General features: G+C 48.7%; 1 protein-coding gene across 1 annotated transcript in view; it reads right to left on the bottom strand.

The window, feature by feature from the left end:
- LOC123770248 (uncharacterized) overlaps window positions 1–14035 on the bottom strand; it is a 327397-nt gene that overhangs the window by 275852 nt on the left and 37510 nt on the right. Inside the window, exon 2 of the mRNA XM_069339624.1 lies at window positions 577–1017. Coding sequence (XP_069195725.1) covers window positions 577–1017 — 441 coding nt within the window. The remainder of the gene's footprint in view (window positions 1–576; window positions 1018–14035) is intronic.

Genomic DNA, 14035 nt, shown 5'->3' with positions numbered 1-14035 from the left:
TATTGCTATTTACACTAATAGAGATGTTTTTATGTTAATACATAATAGTGACAGGTTAAACACATAAACTAACACTTGTCCTGTTTCATCCATATTAACCCATAATATAACCATTACTGAGTCACATTACCTTAATCATCATCCCCCCTTATTCTCCTCCGTTCCCATACCAACCCTCTTTTGGTCAATACTAAATAATGGAAACGAATATAGTTATGACGCAGAAGCAGCGTCATCACAGGCCAGTATCACGTCCTGCAAGACATCCCGTCTTTCACTCCTGGCTCTGTATGTGTGGATCCTCTCCCTCCAGTACACTACCCGAGCACTGGTGTTTATAACAATGTCTCAATCCTTAGACCACGGCCTATGCTTACTGACGTATAAGGGGTCTTCTTAGTTTACGTCAATTGGAGTTCTGTTGAAAACAAAGGTGTCCCTAAATGCTATCATGATATGCTTGTTAGCCTTTGTAAGACATTAAACAATTAGATTTAGAGATGTAAGAAGATATTAGTGACTCAAAGCAGTATTAGCCAATTACAGAATGTGGTGGTGATCATGTTCACTACTTACTGAATACTGAGTCGGGGTCCTCTTGTGTTGTTTCTTCATAGTCTTCTTGCAGTGACTCCTCGTTATCAGGACTCTCCTTTTTGTGGCTATCTAAGCGAAGAATATCAACATCTGGAATGTCATTTCTATGGTTGTAGTTGGGACTCCCATATTCATTGTTGACATCGTCGAGTCTGTCGTACCTGCGGTTGTCATAGGCGGGACTGTCATAGCCCGGGCTCACATGATCATGGTTACTATAACCAGGACTTCCCTGTGGTGGTATTTCATATCTGCGATTGTTGTGGTTAGGAATGTCGTGATCTTCACTGCTGTAATTATGGCTGTTATAGTCACGGTTACTGTAGCTGTAAGGACGCCTGCCATGATCACGGGCACTAGGGTCGTAACCACTACCATTGTCGTAGGAAGCCGAATCGTTCCTGTTGGTCGGCAAGCTTCCTGCAACACAGGTGATCATAGTTAGTACTATGGCTCTACAGTTGTTCTGTGATTGGTTATTATAGTGTGCTTCACATAATGTACAGATTACATAAGAACATACAAATAAGGAAGGCACCAACACACCTGCTGGTCAATATAAGGCAGCTCCTATTATTATCCACCAAAACCCATTTTATCATCAATATCTACCCATATTCATTAATATATATATACATCTAACCTACGCTTGAAACAATCCAGTGAGGCCAAGTCTATTATGTTATAAAGTACTTATAAAGTACTTTGCTTAATAAATCAAAATTCTATTTCAAAAAAAATAAATAAATAAATAAATAATGGGGTGAGAATAGCTTGAGCTACCTCATCCCTTTGTGTGTATTTTACCTCAATAAACTTATTTCAATTCAATTTCAATTTCCAAAATGGGAAGTTACTGACAACGTTCCTAAATCTAACATTATTCAGTTAATATTAATATTCATTGTTTTGTGATATATTTTGTACAGATAAATTTAAAACTTTATGTAATACCCATTTGGTTATACCCTTCAACCCTCTATATACTTGCATCATGTCACTCTCTACTCTTCTGTATTTCTAGAAAATGTAAATTATGTTTTCTTAATTTCTCCTCAAAGGGAAGGTTTCTAATTCCTGGGATTATGTTTGTCATTCTCTGCACCTCTGCAGACGTTCAAGTCTCCAGTCATAACATGGCGACCACAACTGAACTGCATCGTACAGACACAGCCTAACATGTGCAAGATAAAGCTGTTGTGCAATATTACATGATTTATTGCTAATACTTTTGGAAATAAATCCAAGTATTCAATTTTTTGTTAACATTTATGCATTGATTTTGACTTTAGATCACTTCTAATCATAGCTCTTAGATTTTTTGGCAAAGAAAACGCAGCTGGAGTATGAAGCAGAGTTATGAGTGAAAACCACATCGTCGACCTCCCCTCAGGACGAGTACCAACTGATGACTTGACCAACCTGCAGACCAACTCCGCCACACACTGGGACAATCATTGTAACAAAACCTACAATATTGGTTGCGGGTCCCACTGACGCTCCCCGACCCAGCAAAGGCTTCTACAAGCTCGCAGGAATCAACTTCCTATTACCACTCTTAAATCTGAGAAAACACAACAGTATTATGTTCAGAGCAGGTGAGATGGTCTGGAAGGTAGAGTTGGAGATCCTGCTTGACGACAAAGTTCACCTTGAGACAAGGAGACTTTTTTTTTACGGGGATATTCTTGCACAGGCTCTAAGCCTCTGGCTGGCCCACTAAGTGTTACTTGTTTCTGTTTTAGTTAGGCGGAGTATGAGTATTTATGACTCATAAATTCAAGTTGGTTGAATTCTTGTACCAACCCGCTGATCATGATGTTGCAACTGCCATGTTGTGGTCACTGAACTTCTTCTGCATTGCTCTTTCTAATTACTTTCTTAATATGTGATAGACTGTAGTATGTAAATTTCTATATTTCTTCTCTTAACTGCAAGTTTTGCAGCTTCGTCTGCAAATGTCATTCCCTATTATTCCCACATGACTTGGCACCCAGTTGATAAGTACCCAACGGCCTTGACGTTCGAGTGTTAGCATTAATGATATGGCATTTGTGATCAGATGGATGTTGTCATGTATGTGTTCTTGTTGCAAGGTTTCAATGACAGTTCTCGAATATGTATGTATGATAACATGTTGTCGGTGTTCAGCAAGAACATGTTCCAAAGCTTTTTGAATAGCTAGCATCACTGTCTGTAAAGTTTAACATTAGTTTGAAAGTCTCCAAGTAACTACAGAATTTCCTGTCTTAACTGCAGTTCCGGGACCAGATTCACGAAAGCACTTACGCAAGCACTTACGAACCTGTATATCTTTTCTCAATCTTTGGCGGCTTAATGAGCTCCGAAGCACCAGGAGGCTGTTTATAACAATAAAAACAATTGAAGGGGAAGTTTTCATGCCTGTAAACTGTTTAATAAATGTTACCAAAGCCGTCAGAGATTGAGGAAAGATGTACACGTTCGTAAGTGCTTTCGTGAATCTGGCCCCCGGTTTCTTGTTCCTGCTGGTCTACTGATCCATCTGTGAAGTATGTGAGCTGTCAGATGCCAAGTCTGCTTCTATATACATCTGTGCATATATTACAATGTTAAATAGTTTCAGATGTTACTTTATCTAACGTCACTTGTGCTCTATTTAAAAGTGAAGGACCTGTGACGGTTAATGCTATATCATCAGCATAGCTTAACAATGTAATTTCTTTCTGCAAATGTCATGGTAACGAGGTTTTCCATAATGATGTTAAAGAGACTAGGACTGAGGACTCCTCCTTGTGGAGTCCCATTCTCAAGCAAGTGGTAGTCCGACACTTGTCCTTGCAACTTTACTCTGGCATACCTGTGACTTAGGTAATATTGCATCCATGTTAGCATATTTCCCTTTACACTTTTTTTTAACTAAGGTGTATACAATTACTTGCGGGCTTGCAAGTTCGAAAACTTTTTCTAGATCAAGGAAGATCAGTATAGCTGGACCCGAGTTAACTGTTCCTAGTAATGTTGCTATGCAGTTGGCAGTACCTACTCCTCTAGTGAAGCCAAATATGTGTTTATGAAGGTCTCCAGTCTTCCACAGTAGCCTATTTAAGACCATCCGTTCTGCAGTTTTACTAATGCATGATGTTAATGAAATGGGTCTGTAATTGCCAGGTTCTTTTGGCTTTGGAATCGGAATGATGTTTGCTTTCTTCCAAGAGGTCGGTAGTTGGCCTTGCTGCCAAGATACATTGATAACGTCAAATATCCCCTGTTCTCCAGCAGGACCTGTGTGTGCGACCAATGAGTATGTAATGTTATCAGCACCTGGTGCAGTGTCCTTACCACCTTTTTTTGGCTCTGATTAGTTCATGTTTGGTGAAGGAACAGTCACATTCGTCATTTGTAGCTATGCTCTCATGAATGGCTGTCATCCTCTTGTTTTTATTGTTCTTGCTGCCTTCTGGCCATTGACCATAAAGCTGGTCTTTCAGCAAATTATAGAGCAAGTTTCTCAGCCTCTTGCAAGTGCCAGCGAGTCACGATAAGTGATTTACAGACACTTATCGTGACTCCCTGGCACTTATCGTGGCTCCCTAGTACTTGTAGTGACTCCCTGGCACTTATAGTGACTCCTTGGCACTTATAGTGATTCCCTGGCACTTGTAGTGACTCCTTGGCACTTGTAGTAACTCCCTGGCATTTATAGTGACTCCCAGGCACTTATCGTGATGCCCTGGCACTTATCGTGACTCCCTGGCACTTATCGTGACTCCCTGGCACTTATCGTGACTCTCAGGCACTGATCGTAACTCCCTGGCACTTATCGTGACTCTCAGGCACTGATCGTAACTCCCTGGCACTTATCGTGACTCTCAGGCACTGATCGTAACTCCCTGGCACTTATCGTGACTCTCAGGCACTGATCGTAACTCCCTGGCACTTATCGTGACTCTCAGGCACTGATCCTAACTCCCTGGCACTTATCGTGACTCTCAGGCACTGATCGTAACTCCCTGGCACTTATCGTGACTCTCAGGCACTTATTGTGACTTCCAAGCACTTATCGTGACTCTCAGGCACTTATTGTGACTTCCATTCACTTATCGGGACTTCCAGGCACTTATCGTGACTTCCAGGCACTTATCGGGACTTTCAGGCACTTATCGGGACTTTCAGGCACTTATCGGGACTTCCAGGCACTTATCGAGACTCACTGGGTAGGCAGACCAGTAAAGTGGTACATAAAGGCAAACCAACAAAATCATTAGAGAGAGGGGGAGTGAAAAATAAGAAGAGGGGGAACAAGTTCCTCAAGATTGCATACACCAACATAGATTTTTTTTTTTTTTTTTTTTTTTTTGAGATATATACAAGAGTTGTTACATTCTTGTACAGCCACTAGTACGCGTAGCGTTTCGGGCAAGTCCTTAATCCTATGGTCCCTGGAATACGATCCCCTGCCGCGAAGAATCGTTTTTTCATCTAAGTACACATTTTACTGTTGCGTTAAACAGAGGCTACAGTTAAGGAATTGCGCCCAGTAAATCCTCCCGGCCAGGATACGAACCCATGACATAGCGCTCGCGGAACGCAAGGCGAGTGTCTTACCACTACACCACGGAGACTAAGATGGAGTAAGATGGAAGATACCGGAGTTCAGTGATGTAATACAGCTGCAGACACCAGACATTGTTGCACTCACGGAGACAAAACTTGAAGATGTTATTTTAAATGAGGTCATATTCCCAAGGGGCTACTCAATTTGGAGACGGGACAGAAAAATTAGGAAAGGCAGTGGTGTTGCTGTGCTGGTGAAAGAACACCTAAAGGTGAAGGAAATAATAACTGCCAATCCACAAGAAGTTGACATAATAGCACTAGAATCTGCCATGAGGATGATAAACTAATGATCATAAATGCATATAGTCCACCGCCAAGCAGCACATGGTCAAAGGAGGAGCTAGATAGTAAACGAGAAGGTCTTATAACAATAATGAGAGAGATCATAGCGAGAGCGGATAACGATAGTTCACGACTGTTGATAGTCGGCGACTTCAACTTGAAATCCATAGACTGGGAAGCATATGAAGCTAAAACAGAAGATTTTTGGACCTGTAAATTTGTAGACCTCATCCTGGAAACATTCTTGTATCAACATGTTAAACAAGCTACGAGGATGAGGGAAGGGGACGTTCCCTCCATGCTAGATTTGATATTTACCAGGAAGGAGGAAGAAATATTTGACATTCAGTACCTTCCTCCCTTGGGTAAAAGTGACCATGTCTTTTTGGGAATAAAGTATGCAATGCGTTATAATCTGGAAGAAAATATGAAGGTTGATGCAATTGAAAAACCTGACTTTAGGAGAGGACATTATGGCAACCTTAGAAAATTTTTTAGTGAGTATAATTGGACAGACTTGTTGCTAGGCAAGGAAGTGAATGAGATGTATGTCAGGTTTTGTGAAATAAATGATAAAGGCACAAAAAAATTTATACCAAAACAGAGATGCAGAACTAGAAAACAGGATTGTTCAACAGAAATTGCGAGAGGGCCAGAGACCAAAAGACAAAAAATGGACTCAATACAGGAAGAGGCCGAACCCCCAAACATACCAGCGATACAAAGATGCGAGAAACCACTACACGGCAGTGAGGAGAGAGGCAGAAAGAAATTTTGAAAAAAGGATTGCAGACAAATGTAAAACAGAACCAGGTCTATTCTATAAATTCATAAACAACAAATTGCAGGTAAAGGATAATATTCAGAGGTTGAAAATGGGAAATAGATTCACGGAAAATGAAAAGGAAATGTGTGAAACATTAAACGAAAAGTTCCAAAGTGTGTTTGTACAAAATGAAATCTTCAGGGAACCAGATACAATAAGAATTCCAGGGAACAACATAGAGCACATAGAGGTGTCTAGCGACGAAGTTGAAAAAATACTCAAGGAGCTAAATAGGAACAAAGCAGTTGGTCCAGATGGAGTTTCACCATGGGTTCTGAGAGAATGTGCACCGGAGCTCAGCAATCCACTTCAACTGATTTTTCAGGCATCCCTGTTTACAGGAATTGTAGCCGATGTGTGGGAAAAGGCTAACATAGTTCCAATCTACAAAAGTGGAAGCAGGGAAGACCCCTTAATTATAGACCGGTATCATTGACAAGTGTAATAGTCAAAATATTGGAAAAATAATTAAAACTAAATGGGTAGAACACCTGGAGAGAAATGATATAATATCAGACAGACAGTATAGTTTTCGATCTGGAAGATCCTGTGTATCGAATTTACTCAGTTTCTATGATCGAGCAACAGAGATATTACAGGAAAGAGATGGTTGGCTTGACTGCATCTATCTGGACCTAAAAAAGGCTTTCGACAGAGTTCCACATAAGAGGTTGTTCTGGAAACTGGAAAATATTGGAGGGGTGACAGGTAAGCTTCTAACATGGACGAAAAATTTTCTGACTGATAGAAAAATGAGGGCAGTGATCAGAGGCAATGTATCGGACTGGAGAAATGTCACAAGTGGAGTACCACAGGGTTCAGTTCTTGCTCCAGTGATGTTTATTGTCTACATAAATGATCTACCAGTTGGTATACAGAATTATATGAACATGTTTGCTGATGATGCTAAGATAATAGGAAGGATAAGAAACTTAGATGATTGTCATGCCCTTCAAGAAGACCTGGACAAAATAAGTATATGGAGCACCATTTAGCAAATGGAATTTAATGTTAATAAATGCCATGTTATGGAATGTGGAATAGGAGAACATAGACCTCACACAACCTATATATTATGTGAGAAATCTTTAAAGAATTCTGATAAAGAAAGAGATCTAGGGGTGGTTCTAGATAGAAAACTGTCACCTGAGGACCACATAAAGAATATTGTGCGAGGAGCCTATGCCACGCTTTCTAACTTCAGAAGTGCTTTTAAATACATGGATGGCGATATACTAAAGAAATTGTTCACGACTTTTGTTAGGCCAGATCTAGAATATGCAGCGGTTGTGTGGTGCCCATATCTTAAGAAACACATCAACAAACTGGAAAAGGTGCAAAGACATGCTACTAAGTGGCTCCCAGAACTGAAGGGCAAGAGCTATGAGGAAAGGTTAAAGGCATTAAATATGCCAAAACTAGAAGACAGAAGAAATAGAGGTGATATGATCACTACATACAAAATAGTAACATGAATTGATAAAATCGATAGGGAAGATTTCCTGAGACCTGGAACTTTAAGAACAAGAGGTCACAGATATAAACTAGCTAACCACAGATGCCGAAGAAATATAAGAAAATTCACTTTCGCAAACAGAGTGGTAGACGGTTGGAACAAGTTAGGTGAGAAGGTGGTGGAGGCCAAGACCGTCAGTAGTTTCAAAGCGTTATATGACAAAGAGTGCTGGGAAGACGGGACACCACGAGCGTAGCTCTCATCCTGTAACTACACTTAGGTAATTACACTTAGGTAATTACTGGCACTTATCGTGACTCACTGGCACTTATCGTGACTCACTGGCACTTATCGTGACTCACTGGCACTTATTGTGACTCACTGGCACTTATCGTGACTCACTGGCACTTATCGTGACTCACTGGCACTTATCGTGACTCACTGGCACTTATCGTGACATCCAGGCACTTACTGTGACTTCCAGGCACTAATCGTGACTTTTAGGCACTTATCGTCACTCACTGGCACTTATCGTGACTTCCAGGCACTTGTCGTGACTCACTGGCACTTATCGTGACTCTCAGGCACTTACAGTGACTCCCTGACACCTATGGAGACATCCTAGCACCTAGGAGACACCCCGGCACCTATGTAGACTCCCTGGCACCTATGGAGACAAACTGACACCTATGGAGACACCACTGACACCTATGGAGACACCCCGGCACCTATGGAGACACCCTGGCACCTATGGAGACACCCCGGCACCTATGGAGACACCCAGGCACCTATGGAGACACCCCGGCACCTATGGAGACACCACTGACACCTATGGAGACACCCTGGCCCCTATGGAGACACCCCGGCACCTTTGGAGACACCACTGACACCTATGGAGACACCCTGGCACCTATGGAGACACCCTGGCTCCTATGGAGACACCCCGGCTCCTATGGAGACACCCCGGCATCTATGGAGACACTCAGACACTTATGGAGACACCCCGGCGCCTATGGAGGCACCCCGGCACCTATGGAGACACCCTGGCACCTATGGAGGCACCCCGGCACCTATGGAGACACCCTGGCACCTATGGAGGCACCCCGGCACCTATGGAGACACATTGGCACCTATGGAGGCACCCCGGCACCTATGGAGGCACCCCGGCACCTATGGAGACACCCCGGCACCTATGCAGGCACCCCGGCACCTATGGAGGCACCCCGGCACCTATGGAGGCACCCCGGCACCTATGGAGACACCCCGGCACCTATGGAGGCACCCCGGCACCAATGGAGACACCCGGCACCTATGGAGGCACCCCGGCACCTATGGAGACACCACTGACACCTATGGAGACACCCTGGCCCCTATGGAGACACCCTGGCTCCTATGGAGACACCCCGGCTCCTATGGAGACACCCCGGCATTTATGGAGACACTCAGACACTTATGGAGACACCCCGGCGCCTATGGAGGCACCCCGGCACCTGTGGAGACACCCTGGCACCTATGGAGGCACCCCGGCACCTATGGAGACACCCTGGCACCTATGGAGGCACCCCGGCACCTATGGAGACACCCTGGCACCTATGGAGGCACCCCGGCACCTATGGAGGCACCCCGGCACCTATGGAGACACCCCGGCACCTATGGAGGCACCCCGGCACCTATGGAGGCACCCCGGCACCTATGGAGGCACCCCGGCACCTATGGAGACACCCCGGCACCTATGGAGGCACCCCGGCACCTATGGAGACACCCCGGCACCTATGGAGGCACCCCGGCACCTATGGAGACACCCTGGCACCTATGGAGGCACCCCGGCACCTATGGAGGCACCCCGGCACCTATGGAGGCACCCAGGCACCTATGGAGGCACCCCGGCACCTATGGAGGCACCCTGACACCTATGGAGGCACCCCGGCACCTATGGAGGCACCCCGGCACCTATGGAGGCACCCAGGCACCTATGGAGGCACCCCGGCACCTATAGAGGCACCCTGGCACCTATGGAGGCACCCCGGCACCTATGGAGGCACCCAGGCACCTATGGAGGCACCCCGGCACCTATGGAGGCACCCTGGCACCTTTGAAGACACCCAGGCACCTATGGAGACACCCCGGCACCTATGGAGGCACCCCGGCACATATGGAGGCACCCCGGCACCTATGGAGGCACCCCGGCACCTATGGAGGCACCCTGGCACCTTTGAAGACACCCAGGCACCTTTGAAGACACCCCGGCACCTATGGAGGCACCCCGGCACCTATGGAGGCTCTCCGGCACCTTTGGAGGCACCCCGGCACCTATGGAGGCACCCCGGCACCTATGGAGGCACCCCGGCACCTATGGAGGCACCCTGGCACCTTTGAAGACACCCAGGCACCTTTGAAGACACCCCGGCACCAATGAAGGCACCCCGGCACCTATGGAGACACCCTGGCACCTATGGAGGCACCCCGGCACCTATGGAGACACCCCGGCACCTATGGAGGCACCCCGGCACCTATGGAGGCACCCTGGCACGTATCATGGCTCCACTCTGATAGCCGTAATGGGATTTTTCTATTAATAATGTTTTTCTACAATTAGCGATAATAATTATCTTGTCGAGGAGCCAATAGTGATAAAGTGAGCGAGTGTGAGGAGGGAGGCCGCCGTCCTCACGCCTCACTGGTCACCTCCACACTACCTGGCCATATATGCCTCTCACACTGTACAAGTCTCACCCTTCTCTCTCCTGTGGTGGTGGTGGTGGTGACAGGTGGTAGTGGTGGTGGTGGTGACAGGTGGTAGTGGTGGTGGTGGTGACAGGTGGTAGTGGTGGTGGTGGTGACAGGTGGTAGTGGTGGTGGTGACAGGTGGTAGTGGTGGTGGTGGTGACAGGCGGTAGTGGTGGTGGTGGTGACAGGTGGTAGTGGTGGTGGTGACAGGTGGTAGTGGTGGTGACAGGTGGTAGTGGTGGTGGTGGTGACAGGTGGTAGTGGTGGTGGTGGTGACAGGTGGTAGTGGTGGTGGTGGTGACAGGTGGTAGTGGTGGTGGTGGTGACAGGTGGTAGTGGTGGTGGTGACAGGTGGTAGTGGTGGTGACAGGTGGTAGTGGTGGTGGTGGTGACAGGTGGTAGTGGTGGTGGTGGTGACAGGAGGTAGTGGTGGTGGTGACAGGTGGTAGTGGTGGTGACAGGTGGTAGTGGTGGTGGTGACAGGTGGTAGTGGTGGTGGTGGTGACAGGTGGTAGTGGTGGTGACAGGTGGTAGTGGTGGTGGTGGTGACAGGTGGTAGTGGTGGTGGTGACAGGTGGTGGTGGTGGTGACAGGTGGTAGTGGTGGTGGTGACAGGTGGTAGTGGTGGTGGTGGTGACAGGTGGTAGTGGTGCTGGTGGTAACAGGTGGTAGTGGTGGTGGTGGTGACAGGTGGTAGTGGTGACAGGTGGTAGTGGTGGTGGTGACAGGTGGTAACAGGTGGTAGTGGTGGTGGTGGTGACAGGTGGTAGTGGTGGTGACAGGTGGTAGTGGTGGTGGTGGTGACAGGTGGTAGTGGTGGTGGTGACAGGTGGTAGTGGTGGTGACAGGTGGTAGTGGTGGTGGTGGTGACAGGTGGTAGTGGTGGTGGTGGGGACAGGTGGTAGTGGTGGTGGTGGTGACAGGTGGTAGTGGTGGTGGTGGTGACAGGTGGTAGTGGTGGTGGTGGTGACAGGTGGTAGTGGTGGTGGTGACAGGTGGTAGTGGTGGTGGTGACAGGCGGTAGTGGTGGTGGTGGTGACAGGTGGTAGTGGTGGTGGTGACAGGTGGTAGTGGTGGTGACAGGTGGTAGTGGTGGTGACAGGTGGTAGTGGTGGTGACAGGTGGTAGTGGTGGTGGTGACAGGTGGTAGTGGTGGTGACAGGTGGTAGTGGTGGTGACAGGTGGTAGTGGTGGTGGTGGTGACAGGTGGTGGTGGTGACAGGTGGTAGTGGTAGTGGTGGTGACAGGTGGTAGTGGTGGTGACAGGTGGTAGTGGTGGTGGTGACAGGTGGTAGTGGTGGTGGTGGTGACAGGTGGTAGTGGTGGTGGTGGTGACAGGTGGTAGTGGTGGTGGTGGTGAGGTGGTGTGGTGGTGAGTGGTGACAGGTGGTAGTGGTGGTTGGTGGTGACACTGGTGGTAGTTGTGCTGAGTGGTGGGACAGGTGGTAGCTGGTGGTGGGTGGGGACAGGTGGTAGTGGTGACAGATGGTAGGGTGGTGACAGGTCGGTAGTGTGTGGGTGACAGGGTAGTGGGGTGGTGGGGACAGGTGGTAGCTGGGGCTGGTCGGTGACAGGTGTATGGTGAAGATGGTAGTGTGTGGTGACAAGGTGGTGTAGTGTGCTGTGTGTGGTGACAGGTGGTAGTGGGACAGATGGTAGTGGTGTGACAGGTTGGTAGCTGGTGGCTGGGTGGTGACAAGGTGGTAGTGGGTTGGTGGTGACAGGTGGGTAGTGGTGGTGTGGTGACAGGTGGTAGTGGTGGTGGTGGACAAGTTGGTAAGTGGTGGTAGGTGGTGACAGGTGGTAGTGGTGGTGGTGGTGACAGGTGGTAGTGGTGGTGGTGGTGACAGGTGGTAGTGGTGGTGGTGGTGACAGGTGGGTAGTGGTGGTGGTGACAGGTGGTAGTGGTGGTGACAGGTGGTAGTGGTGGTGGTGGTGGACAGGTGGTAGTGGTGGTGGTGGGACAGGTGGTAGTGGTGGTGGTGGTGACAGTGGTAGTGGTGGTGGTGGTGACAGTGGTAGTGGTGGTGGTGGTGACAGGTGGTAGTGGTGGTGGTGACAGGTGGTAGTGGTGGTGACAGGTGGTAGTGGTGGTGACAGGTGGTAGTGGTGGTGACAGGTGGTAGTGGTGGTGGTGACAGGTGGTAGTGGTGGTGACAGGTGGTAGTGGTGGTGACAGGTGGTAGTGGTGGTGGTGGTGACAGGTGGTGGTGGTGACAGGTGGTAGTGGTAGTGGTGGTGACAGGTGGTAGTGGTGGTGACAGGTGGTAGTGGTGGTGGTGACAGGTGGTAGTGGTGGTGGTGGTGACAGGTGGTAGTGGTGGTGGTGGTGACAGGTGGTAGTGGTGGTGGTGGGTGACAGGTGGTAGTGGTGGTGGTGGGTGTGGTGAACAGGTGGTAGTGGTGGTGGTGGTGACAGGTGGTAGTGGTGCTGGTGGTGACAGGTGGTAGTGGTGGTGGTGGGGACAGGTGGTAGTGGTGGTGGTGGTGTACAGGTGGTAGTGGTGACAGATTGTAGTGGTGGTGGTGACAGGTGGTAGTGGTGAGCTGGTGTGGTGACAGGTGGTAGTGGTGGTGGTGGGGACAGGTGGTAGTGGTGGTGGTGGTGACAGGTGTAGTGGTGACGATTGGTAGTGGTCTTGGTGGTACAGGGTTGGGGAGCTGGTGGTACAGTGGTAGTGTTGTGGTGGGACAGGTGGTAGTGGTGGTGGTGGTGACAGGTGGTAGTGGTGGTGGTGGTGACAGGTGGTAGTGGTGGTGACAGGTGGTAGTGGTGGTGGTGGTGACAGGTGGTAGTGGTGGTGGTGGTGACAGGTGGTAGTGGTGGTGGTGGTGACAGGTGGTAGTGGTGGTGGTGGTGACAGGTGGTAGTGGTGGTGGTGACAGGTGGTAGTGGTGGTGGTGACAGGTGGTAGTGGTGGTGGTGGTGACAGGTGGTAGGGTAGGTGGTGGGGACAGGTGGTTAGTGGTGGTGGTGGTGTGACAGGTGGTAGTGGTGGTGGTGGTGACAGGTGGTAGTGGTGGTGGTGGTGACAGGTGGTTAGTGGTGGTGGTGACAGGTGTGTAGTGGTGGTGCTGGTGACAGGCTGGTAGTGGTGGTGGTGGTGACAGGTGGTAGTGGTGGGTGGTGACAGGTGGTAGTGGTGGTGACAGGTGGTAGTGGTGGTGGTGGTGACAGGTGGTAGTGGTGGTGGTGGTGACAGGTGGTAGTGGTGGTGGTGTGTGACAGGGTGGTAGTGGTGGTGTGGTGACAGGTGGTAGTGGTGGTGACAGGTGGTAGTGGTGGTGGTGACAGGTGGTAGTGGTGGTGGTGGTGACAGGTGGTAGTGGTGGTGGTGACAGGTGGTAGTGGTGGTGACAGGTAGTAGTGTGGTGGTGGTGACAGGTGGTAGTGGTGGTGGTGGTGACAGGTGGTAGTGGTGGTGGTGGTGACAGGTGGTAGTGGTGGTGTGGTGACAGGTGGTAGTGGTGGTGGTGGTGGTGACAGGTGGTAGTGGTGGTGGTGGTGACAGGTGGTAGTGGTGCTGGTGGTGACAGGTGGTAGTGGT

This window comes from Procambarus clarkii, chromosome 42 (assembly GCF_040958095.1).
Source record: "Procambarus clarkii isolate CNS0578487 chromosome 42, FALCON_Pclarkii_2.0, whole genome shotgun sequence".
Taxonomy (NCBI): Eukaryota; Metazoa; Arthropoda; class Malacostraca; order Decapoda; family Cambaridae; genus Procambarus; species Procambarus clarkii.
The sequence above is the reverse complement of the archived record's forward strand: the minus strand, read 5'-3'. Positions and strand labels throughout refer to the sequence as shown.